The sequence below is a fragment of the Erpetoichthys calabaricus genome, chromosome 10 (assembly GCF_900747795.2).
Source record: "Erpetoichthys calabaricus chromosome 10, fErpCal1.3, whole genome shotgun sequence".
Lineage (NCBI taxonomy): Eukaryota > Metazoa > Chordata > Cladistia > Polypteriformes > Polypteridae > Erpetoichthys > Erpetoichthys calabaricus.
This window is the reverse complement of record NC_041403.2, coordinates 5,173,772-5,200,251: the sequence shown is the minus strand read 5'-3', so window position 1 is coordinate 5,200,251 and position 26,480 is coordinate 5,173,772. Positions and strand designations below refer to the sequence as shown.

Here is a 26,480-nt window from a genome sequence, read left to right as displayed (position 1 = left end):
ATCGATGGCAAACAAGTGCAATTTGCTTGCTGCGATAAATGTGCCAACATACAGAGGACACATGTCAGGCACCTCAGGTTTAAAGCACCATGCGTGTGCAGTAGCAAAGGGTCAAACTAAATTAACATTCGTGCCAAACCTGTCAAAAGTAACAACTAATGCTAAAGGCAAAGCACTGAATAAATGTGCGGATTTTGTTTGCAAGCATATATGGCATTACGACACAGTGTCTGATGATGTTCAGCTTGAGCAGTACTTGTTTTTTTTATTTTTGAATAAAGACCAAATGACAACATATAATCAAACTGACATAAAATACAAAAGAGCCCAAACCACCCACTCCCACCCAGCCTGAGCCAAGGGGTATTAAAAACAAAGTCAAAGAGTTAACAGCCAAGATTAACTCAATTGAGCCACAGAAGACCAGGTAAATACTGGAAGCACCATTAATTTGCACTGCCGGCAACTCCAAATGTATTAAATTACAGAAGGAGGACTGCCAGCTGTCAACAGTAACACATTAAGTTGTCTTCCAGTGGGAGGTATGGCAGCTAAAATTGTAAAGTCTGAAGTTTAAAGAGATACTGCCCCATCAACGACTGCAAAATGGAATGTGGCAGAAAAAGCTGCAAAACTGAGAAAGGACATTGTATATGACATGCTAGAGAGAACGACTGTTGTGATGTGAGATTTTGCATACAAGTTGATAAATATTTTGTTATGTCTTTATTTGTAATTTAGGCAAAGCAATGTAATATTAGTGTTACATTAGCATTCATGTTTACCCCTGCCTTTTAGGAATGGGTCTCTTTGAATTTTCCGACAGAGCTGGGGGGGAAGTGTCTTAAACAAGTTTGGCTAATGTTTCTCTGAAGTCTCTTAACAACCACAGGAAAGCCAGGCTGCCTAACTGCCAACCTTTACCTTAACACCTGGTTTGGGTGGCAGGTGTGAAGGAGTTCTACCCCACACCATTTGGTCTGAAGTATGGCTGTTTGGAACTGGCTTGTATTAGAAGCCTTTAAGTACCATGACGTCCTATTGGCTCTAGGGGTCGGGCAGAAAATCTATAAATTTGCTTGCTTTACCTGTCTATCCCTCACCAAACTGAAAGACCATCTCACACACCATGCACTGAAAAGGACAACACAATGAAGAACACAACTCGGCAGCCATATTGAGACAGGCATGCGGCCTGTTCTGAAGAAAGCTGACCACAAATGAACTAGAGACATTTTTAAGTAACTAACAAGTCTGTGTGCCACCTGAAACTACACATCATGATTTAATCAGGTTGTATGGTTGCCAATATTCAAATGTACTTTGCATATTGTTATTATTTATGAATATTACCAATAATACATTGTTTAAATTATAACTTAACTCCTGCTTGTCTTTTACTACACCTAATTGCCTGAGGTTATAGATGTAAAAGGGAAGGTAGGGAGAAGTTATATACTATAATACCTTATAAACAGTGGAAAGTCTGTGAGATTTGAGACATTCTGACAAAGGCTACATCTTAATAAGACAAAAGGGGAAAGCAGAGCAATATATTACTCTACCAAGACAAAACACCGACCATCAGTAATTATGGGTGTGCTGTCACAACTAATATTTAGACCGAAAACTTCCAACAAAACCACTTTTATATCTTCTCCCATCCATTATATTAATGAGGACTACAACCTTGTGTCAAGGACCCTTTTTGCAACCTCGTTTGAAGCAAGCACGATTAAAACAGGTGAAAACATTCGCGCTTCACTGTTTGAAAAACTTTCGGAAATGACTTACTGACCAAAGGGCAAACACAATCACTGCCTTACGCAGCTACACCACATTAAACTGTAGTGGTCACATTCTTAACACGATTCTCTCAAGTGCTTTTACAATTTTACAAAAGTTAGTCAGGTATTTTAAACATACTGGACAACAAGGTAATCTTACAAGGTCACTCAAACAGGCTGTGGAGACAAGGAGGAACTCTAATTTCAATATGCTGGATTGAGTGTTGCAGCAGTTTGACGATTGGTCGCCTCAACAAAAAAGTACAACTGTGGTCTCTTTTCTGAAACCATTCAAAGATGCGACGACTGATTCAGAATCAGATAATTACGACATCTGAAAGAACTTGTCAACAAACTGTTCAGCACCAACTCTCATCCATACGCTCTACAAAAGTACCAACATTTCACAGCCCAAAGCTTTGGTTTCTTTTATTTACGAGAATTACAAGAAGAGATTTGTAATAATTTGAAGAAATTGCACTTTAATGCATTTGCACTGAATCAAACTGTGCAGTGAAGTTCACTGGCCAGCCGTTAGTAACGCCCTCTTTCCTCTCAGAGCCAGTGAGCAGATGAGACAAGTACACCTCTTTGTGTTGCTCACACGCACACTTCCACATTTGATTGGGTCACTAAAGCCACACTAACTAAGCACACACACAGACCTTATTTTACTATATAGTAGATAATTCTACATTCTCTAGTTGGATTTCCTGATGTATTTTAACCTGGCAATAGGTGTTGGTCTGTACTGGTTTGTTAATTTGGGATATTAAACAGAGATGATGCTAATGGTGAGAACGTTAGTTTTTTTAGCTCTATAGAATCACCCAGATACACTGCACTGATGGCTGTGGCATCACTGAATATTTAAAGTGCAGCCTGTGAGCGTCAGTGAGATCTAAACACTGCACCATTCGTTTTGGCTTTTGTGAGGACAACCTCAGTTTAAGCAAGTTTTTGTAATTGCTAATGGGTAAAAGTGGCAGCCAAACAATGATCGCATTACTTCTCAGTTCTTCTTATGGCAGGGTGTCTTATTGCTGGGTTTCACTTCATTTTTTGTTTTCTTTTTCTTTTTTATTGAACACAAAGTGTGTATAAGACCATTGCGTTTTCCCCCAATTACTAGATCTTCATGTAAAGTACGCTAATCCCAACGCAAATTATTGTTGTGTAAATTATGCAGTTTACTTGGCTACTATAATAAAGCTATTAGATTTTGCTTTTATTGTCTTATAAATACAAATAAATATCCACATTTGTTTGAATAGTGTGTAATGGTTGTCACATATTTTGTGTGCTTTTAACTGTTTCTGCCGCTTGCTCCCTTTAGAGTTTGTCTGAGGGAATATTGTCTTTTTATAGGGAGCAGGGGGCCAAACCACGCCTGTGGGTCTTTGCCAAAAAGCGCTTTGGTGTGACGTAAGAAGAACCGACTTTAAAAGGCAGGGAGGCGCGTATTTTAAAGGAGGGAGAAGAAAGATTGTTTAAAGAAGGAGCTGGGAAGGAGAACAGAAAAGAAGCTAGTGGTAAAGCATATAAGGCTCCGTAACAATAACGGTTGGGCGCACGGAAAAGGAGTGCTGGCTAATCAGAAAGGATCTTCGGAGAAGCATGGCTTTACTTTGCATTTTTGATGCGGGCATCTGCCATGGATGGACCTTAACGCAGAGACACCCGGGTGAAACGGACTTCAACCTTCTACAGAAGAGTCGTCGCCAGGCCGGTGAAATCGCTTCTTTTGTATAGATTTAACACAAGGCGGTGGTGGAATATATTTGACTTGAAGGCTGGATTTATCGCAGACTTCCCAGGCTGTGTGGACTATAAACTTAAAACAAAGTTAATATAAAAGGGACTGGGGAACGTGTGGGGAATGGGTGTGTGTCTAACTTATATTTGTATATATATGTATAAATAGGTGTATGTACTGTGAATATATTTGTGCTGTCTGTAAATAGGGGATATTTCCATTTCTTTTTTTCTCTTTCTTTCTTTTCTGTTTCGTCGCTTTCTGGGGAGTTTTTAGAAGGGTTTAAGGGGGTGGGCATATTAATTAGTGTTTGTTTAGTTGTTATAGATTTGATAAGGATTGATTAAAGGGTGTTTATTGTTTTGTTTGATTGATTTATAATATATATATATATTTTTGTTTAAATAACTGTTGAGGTGGTTATTTCCCTTTATAAATTCATAAAGGACAGCTCCAGATGAGGGGATCAAATTAGGGCTAGGGTTCTGTCTGGTTCCGTTCCTAATAGAATTATTTTTCCTAAGAGTAGGAGATTTTTGTGTGTGCCGGGCTCCTCATGCAACTTAAGAGGAACTCGCTACAAGTGCACTTTTATATGATTGTTTCTGGTTGGTGCCAGGGGTTTAGAAGTGAAAAACACAAGAAATCTCTCTATTATAAAAAAAAAAAAAAAATCTTGCAACGAGACGTGATCTTTTGAAGAGAGACAGGGAGACACTTTCACTTTCACTTCCCGTGAGACGGACAACTCACGTCATACTTACAACCTTTGGAAGCAAGTCCCATGATACACATGCAGAGCAGGTTAGAGACAATCTAAGTAAGAAAATTTGAAAGTCTCAAAAAATGAGAGTAAAGATCGCATTAGCGCAAACAAACGGAAAATATTACTCGGTGAAATGACGAAACAGTGAAAAGAGATCGAATATTCAGCTGCTGTGCAGGCTTTTAAACGTTCGAAGCGCCGCACAAATTGCAGATCACGCAGCACGACAGTAGCAGCAAGTCAGCAGCTAACTGAGGAAAGAGGAGGTAAAAAAAAACAACTGGTACTTGTTTGCCAATGTATCACCATTTAAGAGGGGTTTGGGAGGTGCGACCGCGCGTACAGCTCCCCTCTTCACAACAGCGTGTAGCGCTGGCGTGGGGGGCGTAAGGGGTATGTAACTGAAGTTAACATCACATTGCATGGCAGCAGCAGCAAGCCAGCAGCTGATCGAGCAAAGAGGAGGTAAAAAAAAAATCTGTTTCCCATTGCATCATTGTTCGAGGGGGGTTTTGGAGGAGCGGCCTTGTCTCCTTTGGGTGCGTTCAGCCCCCCTCTTCACAACGGCACATTGTGCTGGTTGAGGTTAGCGAGTGAAGTGAACAGAGGGTAAAGCCCCCTAGTTTGACAAAAAAAAAAGAAAATAGCATTCAGTCAATCAAGCTTGTTTGTTTAGCTAATAGCTAAGCTGTTAGGGGAGAAGGCTCAATGTCTTGTCAGGCCCAAAGGCCTATGAACTTGGGATCCATTGTTAGTTGTGAGTGATTATTAAAAGAAGGCATGTGGGTTATGACTTTCTTTTGCCAGAACTTCAGACTTCTTGTTTGGGTTAACATATTGGGCTTCGTTACTTTGGTTTGTTTGCTTTTCCTGGTTTTTCACCACTGCCCGTATAGAGAAATATGATTTGATGATGTTAAATCCATATTACTAACCGAGAATGCTAAACCGGATGATGGACGCAGGCACATCCGGCCATGGGCCGTAGCTGCAAAAAGACGTACTGCGCAGGAGCAAAAAGAGTCCGCGAGAGTCGGCTGAGGAGCCGAGAAAGGCGGACAAAAGAGGGCGAGAGAGGCGGATGAGGGGCCGCGAGTGGCGGACAAGACCACAGAAAAAAGGAGTGAGCACATACAAAAAGGAGAAATGAGGCGCAAAGTCAAACGCAGGAAAAGCACGAAACACATTGCACACGAAACTAGACCCGAAAAAAAAAAAAAAAAAAAAAGAGGCTCGCGCACAACACCAACCCCCCCCCCCCCCCTACAGGTACCGGACGGGACACACACCAAGAGGGGGATTCAACAAGCCCATGGAACACAAAAAAAAGAACACAAAACCACCCCACAGACCCTACAAGCGAGGGACGGGACACACACAAAGAGGGGGATTCAACAAGACACAGGAACACAAAAAGAAAGAAGACGCTCGCGCGACAACAATCCTCAACAATCCCTCCCCTCCCCCACATCCATAAGAAGTGACACCCAAAGCCACATATTCTAAAGTGAACGTCAGCACCTTCACACTAGACAGCATAGGTGTCAGCATTGGTGGATCTCCTTACAATAAAGCACTATTAACCGTTCAACTGCAGAAAAGGAAACATATTAACAGTGACTGCGACCCTCCTTATTACTTATCCATATTTCGGATGCTGAGAAAGAAACAAGTCATGAATACACGGTCACGGGTACAAAACGAAAAGGAAAGGATAACAGGAACAAACACACGAACACGAAAGAAACAACAAAATAGACGGCTATGCAGCATAGGTGGATCTCATTACAATAAGGCACTATTAACCGTTCAACCGCAGAAAAGTCTCCATATTAACAGTGAGTGCAATACTTCTTATTACTTATCCATATTTCTAAAAGAAAAAATGTCTCGACTCCAAAAACGCAAAGCTCAACTAAAGCTTCTAACTAACGATGTACCTAAAAGTAAAAACTTTATGAACTGCGTTAGATCCTACAATAGTTCATTTGCTTTTAGTAAATATCAGGCCACCAAAAGGCAATGGCCCATACTGCTTTCCCATATGTGCACAAATACTGCATCGCATTGGAACAGTGCACCCTGAAACAAATCAACAACGCAAATATGCACAAATCTACATCCTGGATCCACATGACGCAAACTATCAATCAAAGTGCTGCATCGCAACAGGCACGGATTCAAAACGAAACACCTCCCGTCTCAGACATACGTTAATGGCAGCGAAGGCTACAACGGGCTTCTCACACAGCACAGGCAAATCGATTACAGCTCCAAAACAACACGTCCCAAATACTACATATGCAACAACGCGCCTCTCAAACGGCACAAGCAAAACATACACCGGGAAAATTCATTCGGATTAATGAATGTCATTTGCAATCATTGTCATTCAGTTCACTTCCCTGAAGAAACAACTGGCAATACAAGTAATACATTTAGACATTGTTGTCAAAAGGGTCAAATTAGACTGCCTTCTTTACATTCATATACTGAATATCTACAGAAGATTCTAACTGACGATGTACCTGAAAGTGAAATCTTTATCAACTGCATTAGATCCTACAAATCGGTATCCACTATGAACATTAACGGTGGCACTGCACGTGACATCCGTCTTCAAAAAATGTTATTTATTGATGAATGTACAATGGCATGAAATCACTTACTCAACACCATTCATAAACTTCTACAAACGTTTATGAATAATAATATTCGATTTGGAGGAAAGGTACTTTTATTAGGAGGAGATTTTAAACAGTGATTAGCTATTCTTCTAGATGCCATGCGCTCAGCTATTGTTCAGTGCACCTTAAAATACGCAGACAATTGGCATTGCTTTCAAAAGATACAGTTAGTAAAAAAGATACGATGTCCAGAACCAGATCATAACAATTGCTTATTACAACTGAGTGATGGTACACTCACCAATACAGATTGACTTCAGCCACATATTATTACAATTCCTCAAGCCTTTATCTGCGACGACTTAGTTACAGAGAGATTTGGAACAGCAATCTCATTAGACCAAATGCTCCTTTTAACACAACGCACTATATTATGTCCAAAAAATATTAATGTGGAAAACATAAATACCCAAGTCATTCCATTACTTCCTAGAGAAACACAACTCTTTCTAAGCTCTGACAAAGTTGACTCTGATCACGATAATGACCATCTTCATTGACCTTACAAGTTCTGACCTGGAATTACCTTTTACACTTAAACGGCGTGTACAAAGAAATTTTCCAATAAACCTTTACACTGTGCCACACACTTTATTGTTTGCTTTCTATTTGCATCATCTACACCGTCACACTATTCTATATCTCATTCATACATCACGCTCTTTGTCATTCCCAACACCAGGGGTTGGCGAGCGAAGCGAGCAGGGGGCGGAGCCCCCTAGTTTCATAAGATACCGGACAGAGAAGTGTTAGAAGTATTCACTATGGGCCTAACAAGCTTTAAAAACTCATCAGTTTAAAGTGAAAGTGTCATTGAAGAGAAGAACAAGGAACGAGGAGAAGAAAGAAGACCATAGCCATTAAGAGAACGCAGTCACACAGCGATGTATCCTTAAGAACCTGAATGCCACAAGCATCATCCATGACAGCTCATGAACTGGCGAGCACTATATCAATTGATCTTCAAACACCTGTTTGCCTTTTAATTTTATTCTGCTTGTGCATTTTGGCACATTAACAATATTTAAGAATGTAAAACTTCATAATGAATGAATAAAAGCTTATTGCCTGCTCCCCTTGCCTGCCTTGTTGCTCTGTCTTGCTGTCTGGGGTATAAATGAATAAAGTGGGGACATCCTCTAATAGGAGAAGTTAAACACAGTAACAGCCCGTCCTGGGTGCAGATGAACTCTCGGCCCAGCTAGAGGAGCACTGCAGATGTGGGCTATCTCTCCTTCCAGACCAGATGAGTGCAAGGATAAGAGAACAAGAGTTGGAGTGAAGGTTATATTTGTGGGTCTACATAACAAAGCATTAGAGTGTGGGAAAAAGCATTTAATGTTTTTGGATATGGTCACTACAAAACCCTCACACAATAAAACATCCCCGTTTAATGGCTTCTCAGCCTGTCTTTTTATCTCCTGTTTCTTCCACTTATACATTTCTATCATTTTAGCACAAAACGGCTTGGACATCATAAAGCATCCAGCAGGAAACTAACGAATCACAAAGTAAAACAGGTGGCACTGCTAGAAGCGCCTATACAAATAGCAGCCAAAAGACAGCAAAGAGTTGGTCTGCTTTCATCGCCAGTTACCTGAGCTCGGTCTCCAGTTCGTTTTTCATGCGCTGAATCTCCTCCAACATCACCTGCAGCTCTGCAATGCGCTCATTCTCAGACCCCTGCTGCTGAACACGCAGCATTTTGTTTTCATGTTGAAGCCGAAGGAACTTCTCCCTGCAGGGGAAAAAAAAACATCCATATTATAAAACAAACTTTACATTAGGTTAGCATGTGGTACTAGGGTGTTGTGCTGTGTTAGCCATTATGAATGTAGTGAGAAGTCAAGCAAAAAGGTGTCATTTTGCTTGACTTCACATTAGATTAACATTAGGTAAAAAAAAATACTATTGGATAAATCACGATCACCTTTCTGCAGTGACAGCCATCATAGTGTGCTTTACTAAAAACTGCTTAACATATTTTGTTTTAAATATTTTTTCATAAAGTGAGCCCAGGCAGATCATGTGACAAACTCCATCTGACACTGAATCCACACCCATTTGTTTTAAAGTCTGAAGACTCCCACGACTTAACACATATGGGCGAAAATAATCAGCACACTTCATCCATCCATCCATCCATCCATCCTCTTCCGCTTATCTGAGGTCAGGTCGCAGGGGCAGCAGCTTGAGCAAAGATGCCCAGACTTCCCTCTCCCCGGCCACTTCTTCTAGCTCTTCCGGGAGAATCCCAAGGCGTTCCCAGGCCAGCCGGGAGACATAATCCCTCCAGCGTGACCTGGGTCTTCCCCGGGGCCTCCTCCCGGTTGGACATGCCCGAGCCACCTCATCTGACTCCTCTCGATGCGGAGGAGCAGCGGCTCTACTCTGAGCCCCTCCCGGATGACTGAGCTTCTCACCCTATCTTTAAGGGTGAGCCCAGACACCCTGCGGAGGAAACTCATTTCAGCCTCTTGTATTCGTGATCTCGTTCTTTCGGTCACTACCCATAGCTCATGACCATAGGTGAGGGTAGGAGCGTAGATTGACTGGTAAATTGAGAGCTTTGCCTTACGGCTCAGCTCCTTTTTCACCACGACAGATAGAATTCCCCGAGGGACACGGTCGAACACCTTTTCCAAGTCCACAAAACACATGTAGACTGGTTGGGCGAACTCCCATGCACCCTCCAGGACCCTGCTAAGCATGTAGAGCTGGTCCACTGTTCCGCGACCAGCACGAAAACCACACTGTTCCTCCTGAATCCGAGGTTCGACTATCCGACGGACCCTCCTCTCCAGAACCCCCGAATAGACTTTTCCACGGAGGCTGAGGAGTGTGATCCCTCTGTAGTTGGAACACACCCTCTGGTCCCCCTTCATAAAGAGGGGGACCACCACCCCGGTCTGCCAATCCAGAGGCACTGTCCCTGATGTCCATGCGATGTTGCAGAGACGTGTCAACCCAGACAGCCCTACAACATCCAGAGACTTGAGGAACTCCGGGCGTATCTCATCCACCCCCGGGGCCCTGCCACCAAGGAGTTTTTTGACCACCTCGGTGACCTCAGTCCCAGAGATGGGGGAGCCCACTACAGAGTCCCCAGGCTCTGCTTCCTCATTTGAAGGCATGTTAGTGGGATTGAGGAGGTCTTCGAAGTACTCCCCCCACCGACCCACAACGTCCTGAGTCGAGGTCAGCAGTGCACCATCCCCACCATACACAGTGTTGACACTGCACTGCTTCCCCCTCCTGAGACGCCGGACGGTGGACCAGAATCTCCTTGAAGCCGTCCGAAAGTCGTTCTCCATGGCCTCCCCAACCTCCTACCATGCCCGAGTTTTTGCCTCAGTAACCACTGAAGCCGCATTCCGCTTGGCCTGCCTAACCTATCAGCTGTCTCCAGAGTCCCACAGGACAAAAGGGACCTGTAGGACTCCTTCTTCAGCTTGACAGCATCCCTCACCGCTGGTGTCCACCAATGGGTTCGGGGATTGGCGCCACGACAGGCACCGACCACCTTATGGCCAGCCGCCTCAACAACTGAGGCACGGAACATTGCCCATTCGGACTCAATGTCCCCCACCTCCCTCGGGACATGGTCGAAGTTCTGCCGGAGGTGGGAGTTGAAGCTACTTCTGACAGGGGGCTCTGCCAGACGTTCCCAACAGACCCTCACAACACGTTTGGGCCTACCAGGCCTGACCGGCATCCTCCCCCACCATCGAAGCCAACTCACCACCAGGTGGTGATCAGTTGACAGCTCCGCCCCTCTCTTCACCCGAGTGTCCAAGACATGTGGCCGCAAGTCCGACGACATGACCACAAAGTCGATCATCGAACTGAGGCCTAGGGTTTCCTGGTGCCAAGTGCACATATGAACACCCCTATGCTTGAACATGGTGTTCGTTATGGACAATCCGTGACGAGCACAGAAGTCCAATAACAAAACACCACTCGGGTTCAGATCGGGGGGGCCATTCCTCCCAATCACGCCCTTCCAGGTCTCACTGAGCATTGAAGTCTCCCAGCAGTACGAGGGAGTCCCCAGAAGGTATGCCCTCTAGCACCCCCTCCAGGGACTCCAAAAAGGGTGGGTACTCCGAACTGCTGTTCAGTGCATACGCACAAACAACAGTTAGGACCTGTCCCCCCACCCAAAGGCGGAGGGAGGCTACCCTCTCGTCCACCGGGGTAAACCCCAATGTACAGGCTCCAAGTCGGGGGGCAATAAGTATACCCACACCCGCTCGGCGTCTCTCACCGGGGGCAACTCCAGAGTGGTAGAGAGTCCAGCTCCTCTCAAGGAGACTGGTTCCAGAGTCCAAGCTGTGCGTCGAGGTGAGTCCGACTATATCTAGCCGGGACTTCTCAACCTCGCGCACTAGCTCAGGCTCCTTTCCCTTCATAGAGGTGACATTCCACGTCCCAAGAGCCAGCTTCTGTAGTTGAGGATCAGACTGCCAAGGTCCCCACCTTTGGCCACCACCCAACTCACACTGCACCCGACCTCCTTGGCCCCTCCCATAGGTGGCACACTTCAACTTTATATAAAAAAGCAAAAATTACAATTTTCTCATAATTAGGCTAAAACCAACTAGTTTTTGGTATCTACCATTTTTATTTTACATTTAATAGAACATAAACTTTGCTTTTGATGCACAATTTGATGTATTATTTTTAAGCAATGAAACAACTGGAATGACACAGACAACAACATTGGCCCCCATGACCTAATATTGGGTAGCACCTCCTTTAGAGACAAGACCTTCCATCAGGGGGTTTCTGAGGCTCCCCATCTGATTTCTACACTTCTCAACTGCTGACTTGACCACTCTGCTCCAGGTTTCTCAAGTTTGATGACTGCTGAGTTTCATCTCTTTCCACAGATGTGCAATGGGATTCAGATCATGACTCTTTGAAGGCCAGTCCAATGTCTTCTCCTTCTCCATTCTTATGTGCTTTATGGAGTTTGATTTTGGTCATCATCCTGCTGGAGGACCCTTGACCCATAACTGAGACATAGCTTTCTGACTCTTGACTGTATGTTTCAGTTCAAAATGCCTTGTCCACTAACTTTATGGTTTCCTGCATAGATTCAAAGAAGCAGCAAACTAACCCCAAAAACCTCCCTGAGCCTACTCCACATTTTGGAAGGCTTCATTTTGTTTTTTGTGTACATAAGAGATGTTTTTTAGTCAATTCTTCCACAACAACTATGTCTCGTCTCAACCATTCTGGCAGTCTCCAGTCAGGCTTTTTTGTGTTTTTCTCCTGGTAGAAGGGTCTTTCAGATGCGGTGGGGCAGTTTGACCTTAAAGGTCAGCTTGGACTGGTTTTGAAGCATTTTTTTTGTTCTTATTCTACCACTTGAACTGTCCCCCTCTACAATTTTTTGGCAGTTTACCTCCTGTGGCCATGTCTAGGGATGTTGGCTACAGTCGCATTGGCCATAAACTTTTTGGTGATATTGGCAACACCATCACAGGTACATGAAGCTCTGTGGGTTTGGTCTTATTGCCTTGACACTGACCATACTTGGCTCTTACCTTCTTTTTTTCCATCCTCAAACAGCTCTCTGTCTTTCAATCTTTTCTCTATGATTAACGTGATACAAAACACCTGAATGAGGACATTTAACTGACGGAACAAGTGATTAGAAGGTTGAAGACACCTGTGATAATTATTGAAATAGGTAAGTCTGCTTGCAGGATCACTACAAGACAGTGATTTTAGACAGTAGATCTCCAAAAATTTGTCTCGGCCATTTCGGAACGTTTCCGTATAATAAGCAAGAATCAAGTTCTTTTCTTTCATTGCACACTAAAGAAATGCCATGTATTTATCACAAAAGACCTTTAAATTTCAAATCTTTTCAAGAAGAATGGGTGCATTATTTGAATACAATGCAATGTTACCTGTGTAGGATAATTGGAGCTAATGTGGATCACTGCATGAACTTATGAGAAACAGTAGTGGAAGCTCGGTTAAGAAGGGAGGTGATGATTAGTGAGCAGCAGTATGGTTTCATGCCGGGAAAGAGCACAACGGATGGAATGCTTGCTCTGTGGGTGTTGATGGAGAAAGTATAGAGAAGTCCAGAAAGAGTTCCATTGTGTCTTTGTGGACCTAAAGAAAGCATATGTATGAGGAAGTCGGGAATGACAGAGAAGTATGTAAGAGTGGTGCAGTATATATAGGAAAGTGAGACAGTGTTGAGGTCTGTGGAAGGAGTGACGGATGAGTTTAAGGCCAAGGTAGGATTACATCAGAGATTGGCTCTGAGCCCTTTCTTATTTGCAATGGTGATGGACAGGTTGACAGTTGAGATTAGACAGAAGTCCCCATGGACTATGATGTTTGCGGATGATATTGTGATTTGTAATGAGAGTAAGGAGCAGGTTGAGGAGACCCTGGAGAGGAATGAAGGTCAGCAGGAATAAGACAGAATACATGTGTGTGAATGAGAGGGAGATCAGTGGAATAGTGAGGATGCAGGGAGTAGAGTTGGCAAAGGTGGATGAGTTTAAATACTTGGGATCAGCAGTACAGAGTAATGGGGATTGTGGAAGAGAGGTGAAGAAGAGAGTGCAGGCAGGGTGTAGTGGGTGTAGATGAGTGTCAGGAGTGATTTGTGACAGATGGGTACCAGCAAGAGTGAAAGGGAAGGTCTACAAGATGAGACTAGCTATGTTATATGGGTTGACAACGGTGGCACTGATAAAAAGATGGGACAGAGCTGGAGGTGGCAGAGTTAAAGATACTAAGATTTGCATTGGATGTGATGAGGATGGACAGGATTAGAAATGAGGACATTAGAGGGTCAGCTCAGGTCGGACAGTTTGGAGAAAAAAGCTGGAGAGGCGAGATTGCGTTGGTTGAGAAATGTGAAGAGGAGAGATGCTGGGTATATTGGGAAAAGGGTGCTAAGGATAGAGCTGCCAGATAAAAGGAACAGAGGAAGGCCTAAGAGGAGGTTTATGGATTTGGTAAGAGAGGACATGCAAGTGGTGAGTGTGACAGAGCAAGATGATGAAGATGGGAAGCTGTGGCGAAACCTAAAGAAAGCAGCCGAAAGAAAGGAGAAATGACCCAAGTGCAGAGGCCTGTCCTAAGCATTGCATTAGCAGCAACCTTATCTCCACATCAGAGTTAGTTTAGCTTTTGATCTTTGTCAGGGATGAGAACTGCTATGTGTTTAAACACACCTACTGAACCTGCGTTAATGCTTCCTGACATTACAGTTGAGTTTATTAAATTAGCTACAAGTTCCCATGAGTCAGGGAATTACCCCTCACTCTTCAGTTAACTATTAATCTGCAAATGTGTAATCGTATCAACTGTACACAGTCTTTACACTCAAATTGGTCAAATAGCTTGCCACGGGCTGTTGAGCATCATTTAAATGCAACGTTTTTACAACCTTCAATTGTCTAATTTTGGCAAGTCTGTGTGAATTGTAACCTCAGTTGCTTGGCACCCAGTGTGGCCTCCTGCTGCTGTAGCCCATCTGCTTCAAGGTTCGACACGTTGTGTATTCAGAGATGTTGTTCTACACCTCGGTTTTAACGAGTGGTTATTTGAGGTACTGTTGATTTTCTATCAGCTTGACTCAGTCTGGCCATTCTCTTCTGACCTCTGAGATCAACGAGGCATTTTTGCCCAGAGAACTGCTGCTCACTGGACATTTTCTCTTTTTCTTGTAAACCCTAGAGATGGTTGTGGGTGAAAATTCCAGTAGATCAGCAGTTTCTGAAGTACTCAGACCAGCACGTCTGGCACCAACAACCATGCCAAGTTCAAAGTCACTTTAATCAACTTTGCTCCCCATTCTGATGCTGGGCTTGAACTTCCACAAGTTATCTTGACAATGGCCACATGTCTAAGTGCATTGAGTTGCTGCCGTGTGATTGACTGATTAGATATTTGCATTGAACAGGTCTACCTAATAAAGTGGAAGTGAGTGTATATATGAAGCTATAACAAAATGAAAATATTAAGCATAAGGAAAAGAACTGGATATAATTCAAGGGTTAACTAAATGTAACTTAAATCTTAAGTGCCGGAGGTCTTTTCCCCCATTTTATAGAAGTTACCAGTGTAATTTTCCAAGGTTAGGATGAAGTAACTGAGTAGTGAACACTGCTTCAGAAAGCACAGATAAACTGATGAGAAAGCCCAACCACCCGTCTTATAAAGTGGTGCTAAGACCAATGGGAGAATTTGCCAAACACCCCTGTTAACAAAGTGGTATTCATAATAATGGGAGAATCAATAAGAATTAGAAATTACTGGTTGCTTTAGTTGATTGGAGAAAGTGATAACGTTCTGCATATTATGAGTCAGATGTACTAGATGAGGTGATAAAATTCTGTATACTAAGATTTGGATTATGTATTTAGAAAAGGGTATAAAGGAGATGAATTGTTTAATTCGGGGCTACCTATATGGACTGAGACATTTGCACCTAAGTCAGTACAAATAAAGAAATGTTCTGCATTCTCAACAAGACTTCGTAACTGCCTTCTCTGTTTTTTTATCCACAACAGTTTCTAGTTGGGATTGTGACAGTAATGCCCCCAAAGTGCTCAATTTTCGTAGTATTTATGTGACATATGTGCTTTTGGGGCCCCCTGTTCATAATAATAGGGAGACTGGACTCAACTGCTAATTTGTAAGATTCTAGGGCAATCTCTAAACCACATGTCTGTGGTCTTAGCCATTATTCACCATAAATTTCTATTTATTCTATTACTGTACACAGTTTTGAATTTGCTGGTGTCATACACATGCGCATGGGAGGCAGCTAAAGGGTCTAAATGAGAGCAATTCCACGCCAGACTGGGGGGTGGTGGAGTGTACTGACCTTTATAGTCTCATTTTCCTGCAGACCGTTCATGGGAAATCCTGCCTGGCCCTGGTGACGTCACTTCTATTTCCAGCCCTTTTGATGACATCACGTCCGGGTCCGAGCCTGTGGAAGAGGACCCTTTTTCTTCCACTCTGAACGACCTCCCTTCCCGTACTGAGCATATCAGTGTGAACAATTTATCCTTTTGCAGCCAGGAAATTATACACGGGTGGCTGCCCCAAACCTTTTTATGACGTCTGTTTTTTGTGCCACTGGTTAATAAATTATTAATTATTGTAAACTACATCTGTTCTTTGACTCTGATATCACAAGTACTAATGCTGAAAATGCATAACCTTTTTTCCCTGTGGACACATGCTGGAAAATTCAGTCTCTGAGGATCACAGTCGGAATATTCATATTTGGTGCGTATTATTTTAACAGTTTAGCTTTGAACTAAATGTGACACACGTTAAAGTTAAGCTGCTTCACCTGTGAGATGTAATTCTGAAACACACGCTAAGAAATGGCGCTTAGCCCCTGAGGTTTTATTATTAGGCATATGCTAGTGGAACAGCACTTTGTCTGAAGCTGATCGGACTGATTTCATCTGGTACTGACCTCTTGGATGGAGCATGTGAATCTTGTGGTTCACTGACTTTTACTTAATGTACTTGTCTGTTAAGTCCTCTAGAGAGTATGCAAAATGTGTGAATACAAACCATTTCCTTTATAGTTTTATAGGGTCCTTGTTATCGCATGTACTTTCTTGCATATGTTGATCAACCAGCAACACTTCATCACTCCTTTAAAACTATTAGCTTTTATTTTTTTTAAAAAAGAATTACAGTTGGTGTCCCTAAGTATTCCATCAGCACCACAGATGATGGAACTAATGTATAGTTGAAAACAAAACCAAAGTTACCACCTTGAAAAGGTACAGTGGAACCTCGGGTCACGACCGTAATTCGTTCCAAAACTCTGGTCGCAACCCAATTTGGTTGTGACCCGAAGTAATTTCCCCCATAGGATTGTATCTAAATACAATTAATCTGTTCCGGACCATACGAGCTGTATGTAAATGTATATTTTTTTTTTAAGATTTTTAAGCACAAAAATAGTTAATTATGTGTGCAGAATTCTGAGGAAAAAAATGAATTGAATCCATTTTGGAATAAGGCTGTAACATAACAAAATGTGGAAAAAGTGATGCGCTATGAATACTTTCTGGATGCACTGTACCATAGAATGCACAGTGTAATAGTAAACTAAATATTTACTTACTTCTTCTGGTCACTCCAGCTCCTTGATCGCTCAGATGGAGTGAAGTGACCGCTTCCTTCTTCCCCACCGAGTGTCGGCCAAACACCCCTGCTTGGGCTCTCTCTCTCGCTCGCTCCCATTCTCGCTCTCTCACTGCACAGGGAATGCACAGAGAGAGACTGAACACGTGCGGAAATCATCGGCGTGTACGAACCGAAAGAGAAACTGGCTTCTTCATCACCCGAGTGCGTGGTCGTGAACAGATGCAAAAGTTTGGCGAACATTTTGGTCGTAACCCGATTTGTACTTGGTCCAAGACATTCGTGACCCGAGGTTCCACTGTACAACAAAAACATTTCAGAATATACACAATAAGGCTGACATTACCTGAACTCAACAGGCAGCATCTCAGATGCCAAATTGCCATGGCTCGGACTTCCATCTGGTAACAGGCCTAAAGTTTTAGAACATAATAAAGTATACATCTTTAGCCTTCAAAGTGCAGACAAGAAGCACATATTTCTCCAGTGATCTCTTGCCACATTACAAATCATCATCACAATTAAAGCAATACACACATCCCACAGTGTGAGGACCTCTGTTCGATTCTTGTTTGCTGTGCCTTCTATATGGAGTTTGTATTCCAACTCCAACCCCCAAACACTTGTCAAACGTTTTCTCTAGATATTCTAATTTCCTCCCACATCTGTATTAGATTATCCTCAGGAGTTAAAGAAAGAAAAATTTGCTGAGCCTGAACCTTTAGATCATTACTCTTTGTGGAGGTTACCACAAAAGTTACATGAGCTGAAACAACATGAACATGAATTTGCAGAGAACGCCTGCCAATACAAAGTGTGAACCCCCTTGGACCTTTTCAGGTTTTATTGATTTACAATGTTGAATCACAGTGGATTTAAACAGGCTTTTTTGACATTGTAGGGATTAGTTTTCATTTTTTTGATGATCAAATAGACCTAAATGTATTATAATTGTTAAACACAAAATAATGGGATTGCCTACCACATGTAATTAAACTGGTGGATTGGGTGTTTTAAATAGTTTATTTTGGAAGTGCGCTGTGTCATCTGATGGCTAATTTTTTACCTGACTCAATATGAGGTTCAAGTTCAAGATGAAGTTTATTAGCATGGAGATACCATACCAAAAAAACAGATATGCATAATATGCAGTGCCTGTAAGAAGTTTTCACCTCTTTGGAAGTTCGGAAGTTTTCACATTGTTATGTTTTGGCCAGGGTTCCTTTCCTGGCTTACGTTTATGTTCCTTTTCCTTGTTTTTGTGTTCATTTTTCAATTTAAATCAAATATCATTATTTCTGCTAATATTGTTCTGTTCATTTGTTATTTAGTCAACATGTATAATGTGTTACTGGTTTTGTTATGTTTACCAATATTGATGCACAATTTCTTTAAATGCCTTTATGTTCCATGTATATTGTGGGTGTGGCCAACTGTCAATCACCATTGAAGGACTGCGCCCAGCCATATACAGTAAAGGCTCATGGGATTTGCAGTCCCTCTGCGGTTACATTTTGTATGTGCGGATGATTTGGCAAGCTTCACCCCCATTTTGGTTTTGCTATTCTTTGTATTTACTGGATTTTTTTACATTTTTTGCTATGTTTAAGGACTTGTGTTTAATGCTTTGGAAACTCTCTCTACTATGGATTGGCTTTTTTAGGCAACTCTTTTTGTTGCTCTTTCTAGCATTTTTTTGTCTTTTACTTTCTGATAATAAACCTTCATTTTATAAAGACTCCTTGAGGGTCTTGTCTTTGTTCCAGCTGGAATTACATGGTTATCCCCTGGTGAGACATTTTCAAGAGATCTGTGTGTGTTTTTTTTTTTTTAAATTAAGGCTTATTTCCAATTTGAGGTCTAACTGGGCCTTAAGCGGTGCATTTGCCTGGGCCAGGCTTGCCTTGGAAAAAATCTGTTTTCTGCAATTTTTAGCGGCCTCATCCGTTGTCTCTTTTGTTGAGCCAGAAACAACAAATTATTCTAATTATTCTATTACACTGAAACACAGTGAAGAAAACTTGGCTTTTGTCACATCTACTCTTTATAAATAAAATCCTAACTCTAAAACTGCAGCGATTTTGTGCAACAATTTTATGTGATACTTTTTGTCACACTTTAAGTCGGGCTTATTTAAAAACCTACATACCTGTATATATGTTTGGTATCACTCTTTTCAGAATTTATTGAACTTTAATGTGATGTTGTTAGATTTTCAGATTCTTATTCCGTTTTTAAATTATAAACTAAAAAATATCAAGAACTCACGTTCCGCTAGACAAGACTTTGTGCCAACAGATTTAACCACCGCCAGGGCCGGAAATAAAAGACAAAGACAGCTGCTGTATAGGCTTTTAAATGTTCGAAGCACTGTGCGAGATGCAGATCTCACAGCACTGCAGCAGCAGCACTAAGCCAGCAGCTGATCGAGCAAAGAGGAGGTAAAAAAAAAAAAAAAAACTATTTGTTTCCCATTGTATCACCGTTTAAGAGGGGGTTACGCAGGAGTGAACGTATCTCCTCGGGGTGCGTTCAGCCCCCCTCCACACAACACGAGCGGCAGAGATGTGAAGTGGCTGGCGTGTAGCGCAGGCAAGGGGGGTTGGTGAGCGAAGCAAGCGGGGGTAAACCCCTAGTTGATCAATAATTATTAATAATTATTTATTATCATTCTTTAATTTAATATTATTTATTGTATCATTATGCTGCTGCTGGAGAATGTGAATTTCCCATTGGGATTAATAAAGTATCTATCTATCTATCTATCTATCTATCTATCTATCTAAAGTAAAAAACTAAGTCTTAGAAAGTAGTCTAAATTAATTATAAATTTATTTCATTCTACCACCTTATCGTGGTGGAGGGGTTTGCGTGTCCCAATGATCCTAGGAGCTCTGTTGTCCAGGGCTTTATGCCCCTGGTAGGGCCACCCAAGGCAAACTGGTTCTAGGTGAGGGATGAGACAAAGAGCGGTTAAACAAAACCTCCTATGATGAAAAACAATTTTGGACGGTGTTTTCCCTTGCCCGGACGCGGGTCACCGGGGCCCCACTCTGGAGCCAGGCCTGGAGGTGGGGCTCGATGGCGAGCGCCTGGTGGCCGGGCCTGCACCCATGGGGCTTGGCCGGGCACAGCCCGAAGAGGCAACGTGGGTCCCCCTTCCCATGGGCTCACCACCTATGGGAGGGGCCAAGGAGGTCGGGTGCAGTGTGAGTTGGGTGGTGGCCGAAGGCGGGGACCTTGGCGGTCCGATCCTCGGCTACAGAAGCTGGCTCTTGGGACGTGGAATGTCACCTCTCTGAAGGTGAAGGAGCCTGAGCTAGTGCACAAAGTCGAGAGGTTCCAGCTAGATATAGTCGGACTCACCTCGACGCACAGCTTGGACTCTGGAACCAATCTCCTTGAGAGGGGCTGGACTCTGTGCCACTCTGGAGTTGCCCCCGGTGAGAGGCGCCGAGCAGGTGTGGGTATACTTATTGCCCCCCGACTTGGAGCCTGTACATTGGGGTTTACCCCAGTAGACGAGAGGGTAGCCTCCCTTCGCCTTCAGGTGGGGGGACGGGTCCTATCTGTTGTTTGTGCGTATGCACTCAACAGCAGTTCAGAGTACCCACCCTTTTTGGAGTCCCTGGAGGGGGTGCTAGAGGGCATACCATCTGGGGACTCCCTCGTTCTGCTGGGAGACTTCAATGCTCACGTGGGCAATGACAGTGAGACCTGGAAGGGCGTGATTGGGAGGAATGGCCCCCCCGATCTGAACCCGAGCGGTGTTTTGTTATTGGACTTCTGTGCTCGTCACGGATTGTCCATAACGAACACCATGTTCAAGCATAGGGGTCTTCATATGTGCACTTGGCACCAGGACACCCTAGGCCTCAGTTCGATGATCGACTTTGTGGTCGTGTCGTCAGACTTGCGGCCACATGTCTTGGACACTCGGGTGAAGAGAGGGGCGGAGCTGTCAACTGATCACCACCTGGTGGTGAGTTGGCTTCGATGGTGGGGGAGGATGCCGGTCAGGCGTGGTAGGCCCAAACGTGTTGTGAGGGTCTGCTGGGAACGTCTGGCAGAACCCCCTGTCAGAAGTAGCTTCAACTCCCACCTCCGGCAGAACTTCGACCACATCCCGAGGGAGGTGGGGGACATTGAGTCCGAATGGGCCATGTTCCTTGCCTCTATTGTTGAGGCGGCTGACCGGAGCTGTGGCCGTAAGGTGGTCGGTGCCTGTCGTGGCGGCAATCCCCGAACCCGTTGGTGGACACCGGCGGTGAAGGATGCCGTCAAGCTGAAGAAGGAGTCCTACAGGACCCTTTTGTCCTGTGGGACCCTGGAGGCAGCTGATAGGTACCGGCAGGCCAAGCGGAATGCGGCTTTGGTGGTTGCTGAGGGAAAAACTCGGGCGTGGGAGGAGTTTGGGGAGGCCATGGAGAACGACTTTCGGACGGCTTCAAGGAGATTCTGGTCCACCATCCGGCGTCTCAGGGAGGGGAAGCAGTGCAGTGTCAACACTGTATATGGTGGGGATGGTGCGCTGCTGACCACGACTCGGGACGTTGTGGGTCGGTGGGGGGAGTACTTCGAAGACCTCCTCAATCCCATTAACATGCCTTCCAATGAGGAAGCAGAGCCTGGGGACTCAGAGGTGGGCTCCCCCATCTCTGGGACTGAGGTCACCGAGGTGGTCAAAAAACTCCTTGGTGGCAGGGCCCTGGGGGTGGATGAGATACGCCCGGAGTTCCTCAAGGCTCTGGATGTTGTAGGACTGTCTTGGTTGACACGCCTCTGCAACATTGCATGGACATCAGGGACAGTGCCTCTGGATTGGCAGACCGGGGTGGTAGTCCCCCTCTTTAAGAAGGGGGATCGGAGGGTGTGTTCAAACTACAGAGGGATCACACTCCTCAGCCTCCCTGGAAAAGTCTATTCAGGGGTCCTGGAGAGGAGGGTCCGTCGGATAATCGATCCTCGGATTCAGGAGGAACAGTGTGGTTTTCGTCCTGGTCGCAGAACAGTGGACCAGCTCTACACCCTTAGCAGGGTCCTGGAGGGTGCATGGGAGTTTGCCCAACCAGTCTACATGTGTTTTGTGGACTTGGAAAAGGCATTCGACTGTGTCCCTCGGGGAATCCTGTGGGGGGTACTCCGAGAGTATGGGGTACCAGCCCCCCTGATAAGGGCTGTTCGGTCCCTGTACGATCGGTGCCAGAGCTTGGTCCGCATTGCCGGCAGTAAGTCGAACCCGTTTCCAGTGAGAGTTGGACTCCGCCAGGGCTGCCCTTTGTCACCGATTCTGTTCATAACTTTTATGGACAGAATTTCTAGGCGCAGCCAGAGTGTTGAGGGGGTCCGGTTTGGTGGGCCCAGGATTGGGTCACTGCTTTTTGCAGATGATGTTGTCCTGTTTGCTTCATCAGGCCGTGATCTTCAGCTCTCTCTGGATCGGTTCGCAGCCGAGTGTGAAGCGGCTGGGATGAGAATCAGCACCTCCAAATCCGAGATCATGGTCCTCAGCCGGAAAAGGGTGGAGTGCCCTCTCAGGGTTGGTAGCGAGATCCTGCCCCAAGTGGAGGAGTTCAAGTATCTCGGGGTCTTGTTCACGAGTGAGGGAAGAATGGAGCGTGAGATCGACAGGCGGATCGGTGCGGCATCCGCAGTAATGCGGGCGCTGCATCGGTCAGTCGTGGTGAAAAAGGAGCTGAGCCGCAAGGCGAAGCTCTCAATTTACCAGTCGATCTATGTTCCTACCCTCACCTATGGTCATGAACTATGGGCAGTGACCGAAAGAATGAGATCGCGAATACAAGTGGCTGAAATGAGTTTCCTCCGCAGGGTGTCTGGGCTTTCCCTTAAAGATAGGGAGAGAAGCTCAGTCATCCGGGAGGGGCTCATAGTAGAGCCGCTGCTCCTCCGCATCGAGAGGAGTCAGATGAGGTGGCTCGGGCATCTGATCAGGATGCCTCCTGGACGCCTCCCTGGTGAGGTGTTCCGGGCACGTCCAACCGGGAGGAGGCCCCGGGGAAGACCCAGGACACGCTGGAGGGACTATGTCTCTCGACTGGCCTGGGAACGCCTTGGGATTCTCCCGGAAGAGCTAGAAGAAGTGGCCGGGGAGAGGGAAGTCTGGGCATCTCTGCTCAAGCTGCTGCCCCCGCGACCCGACCTCGGATAAGCGGGAGACAATGGATGGATGGATGGAAATTATTTACATTGAGTTTTTGAATTGAAGATAAGAAAAGTCAAAACCACATGACTTGTGTTTTCTGTTTATGATGTGCAGAGATTTTTCCGGAAGCATCTGTTTGATAAACAAAAAATGTATGCTTTTTGAATGTTGAGAGCATACGACTAGATAATTGGCATGTGGATCATGTGACACGAGTAATGTAAGATTCCCCCCTCCACCCCCCACAGATGTTTTTCACATTATTTGCTGTTGCACAGCATTGGTCACCACTGGCTTGTATTATATCATAATATTTTTTTCTCTGTTTTACATGAAGACCTGACACTAAAATTTTTCTTGACGATCACTACAAACAAGGTTACACCTTGCCTGATGAAGGGGCCTTAGCTGCCTCGAAAGCTTGCATTTGTAATCTATTTAGTTAGCCACTAAAAGGTGTCATTTCACCCTTCTTTCTCCTGTATCAATCTATGGCTGACACGGTACAACACTCTACTGCGATCACTACAAACTACATAGCGCAACATAAAAAAGAAAAGTAATTTTTGGGTGGATTCAAAAAAACGGGGAGGAGGAACCTTTGGAATCAAATGACGAAAAGAAGGATTCTTAATAATAAAGAAGTTATTTGCAAAAAAAAAAATCCAAATGCAAAACAAAAATCAAAAAGTGATTGGAGTGGAGAGTTTAACATGAGGGGTAAATGTAGCAAAGCGGAGAGGAAAATAAAGAGAGAGAAAATGTTCTGAATGGCATTTTTCTTTCATTTTTGTGTGTTTTCCGCTAAATATGTATATAGTTAGGGGTTTTATTAAACTAAGATTCTGAATATGACATTAGCTTGGGTCCAGAAAGTTTTTGTGACACCATTTTGTGGAGTGGTTGAAATCACATTGCTAAGTAAACAACCTGGAAGAGAGTAGACTTTGACATCACAAGTTTGTGGGAATTGTTTTGTCTTGGCAGAGAAATATTTTACTCTTCTTTCCCCTTTTGTATTATTAATATGTAGCTTTTGTCAGAATGCCTCAAATCTCACAGACTTACCACTGTTTCTAAGGTATTATACTATATAACTTCTCCCCACCTTCCCTTCTACATTTATAACCTCAGGCAATTAAGTGTAGTAAAAGACAAGCAGGAGTTAAGTTACAATTTAAACAATGTATTATTGGTAATATTCAGAAATAATAACAACTAGCCAACCTGCGGTGTAGCATACGCCGCATAATTATTTATTGATGGGTGAACACTTCCTGAACGACACAGTTGTCCAAATGGGGTGGGTTTAAGGATACGACTGCGTGAACGAAAGGATGGAACTCTGGAGAGAGCAACATACAGTTGTCCGTGACTGAAAACTGGTTTTGGCAGATACAGGCATATCGTTTTGAAAGTTTGTCCCTGTGCCTTATTAATTGTCATTGCAAAGGCCAATCTAACAGGAAATTGTCTGTGCGGACAGTTACTTCGTCGGTAGGGATAAGTTTCAGCACTTGTTCATTAAGATGTAGCGAGTCTTCGTTGGTGACGCTTAATATAGCTCGCGTACTGAGTTGTTCCGGAGTCACAGTTGAGAAGTCGATGTCACCATATAGTTGTTGAACAGGATCAGAAATAAAAGGTAAACAACGTGAAGGTAATGGACGTGGGAGGAGTGTTAGAGTTGGCGGGCGTGGCTCTGTCTTGCGTGTGTATCCCATGGTCGGGCGACTTGGTGGATTATATATAGAAAAGCAGCCGGAACCAAAAAGAACAATGAAAAGTCAGCGTGGCTCAGAGGTGCATGTGGACTGTAGCAGAGACGAAAGCGACTGAGGCAGTGTTTGGTGAGGTCTTGCGTGCTGGCACATGAGCAGGCAGTGTGCATGCCTCGAGAGCGAAGGTGGACACGGTATGAGGGTTAGTTTTGGCGGGTGGGGCTCTGTCGTGTGTATCCCATGATGCGAGAGGAGGGTTAGAGTTGGCAGGCGGGGCTCTGTCGTGCGTATCCCATGGTCTCTGTCTTACGTGCCATGGTCGGCTGCTTTGTGAATTGTTGGTGGGCAGGGCTCTATGAGTTGGCGGGCGTGGCTCTGTCTTGCATCTTGCCTGCCATGGTCGGCTGCCTTGGTGAATTATATATATATAGATATGCAAAGTACAAGTGAATATTGGCAACCATACAACCTGATAAACGGTGATGTGTAGTTTCAGGTGGCACACAGACTTGTTAATTACTTAAAATGTCTCTAGTAAAGGCCTCATTTTTAGTCAGCTTTCTTCAGAACAGGCCACATGCCTGTCTCAATATGGCAGCCGAGCTGTGCTCTTCACTGTGTTGCCCTTTTCAGTTCATGGTGTGTATGAGCTACTCCTTCATCAGTTGGTAAGAAAGAGAGTGTGAGGTAAGCAAGCAAATGTATAGATTTTCTGTCCAACCCTTAGAGCCAATAGGACGTCATGGTACTTAAAGGCTTCTGATACAAGCCAGTCCCAAACAGCCATACTTCAGACCAATGGGGGAATAGAACATCTTAACACCTGCCATCCCCCAAAAACATATGTTAAGGCAAAGCTTGGCTTTGTGTGGGAGTTGAGAGACTTCACAGAAACATTTATCAAACTTGTTTCAGGCACTTCCCCCAAATCCTGCCATAAAATTCAAAGAGACTCAGTCCTGGGGGCTTTGTTGTAAACATGAATGCTTCTCACTAATGTAACACTAATATTACATTTGCTTTGCCTAAGTTGCAAATTAAGACATACAAAATATTTATCAACTTGTATGCAAAATCTCACATCACAACAGGAATAAAGGTCAAAACAAACACCCCCTATTCATCAGAGTTTGTGGAGAAAAGGAATAAAAGAGATTTGCAAGTGTGGATCTTGGGGGAGGTTTCTTGTTTCATATATATGATTCAGACGCCGCCGCGAGTGCCAGCCTTTCCAGCAGCTCTGTGTACGACTTTATATTTCTACTTTTTTCTCTATTTCTCTGATCACTCCTACCACTTTCTTTTATGTGGACTCGTTCCCTGGACACTTTTTACTACATGTGAATTTCCTCTTGGGATTAATAAAGTATCTATCTATCTATTGATCTATCTTGGTTAACAATTCTAGTGCAGCAACTTCTGACTAATATTCAGGGGTCTTC

General features: G+C 44.1%; 1 protein-coding gene across 1 annotated transcript in view; it reads right to left on the bottom strand.

The window, feature by feature from the left end:
* The window catches only part of hook1 (hook microtubule-tethering protein 1), a 197,464-nt gene that overhangs the window by 32,746 nt on the left and 138,238 nt on the right, over window positions 1-26,480 (bottom strand). Inside the window, exons 14-15 of the mRNA XM_028810785.2 lie at window positions 17,501-17,567; window positions 8,594-8,734 (exon numbers count right to left, since the gene is read on the bottom strand). Coding sequence (XP_028666618.1) covers window positions 8,594-8,734; window positions 17,501-17,567 — 208 coding nt within the window. The remainder of the gene's footprint in view (window positions 1-8,593; window positions 8,735-17,500; window positions 17,568-26,480) is intronic.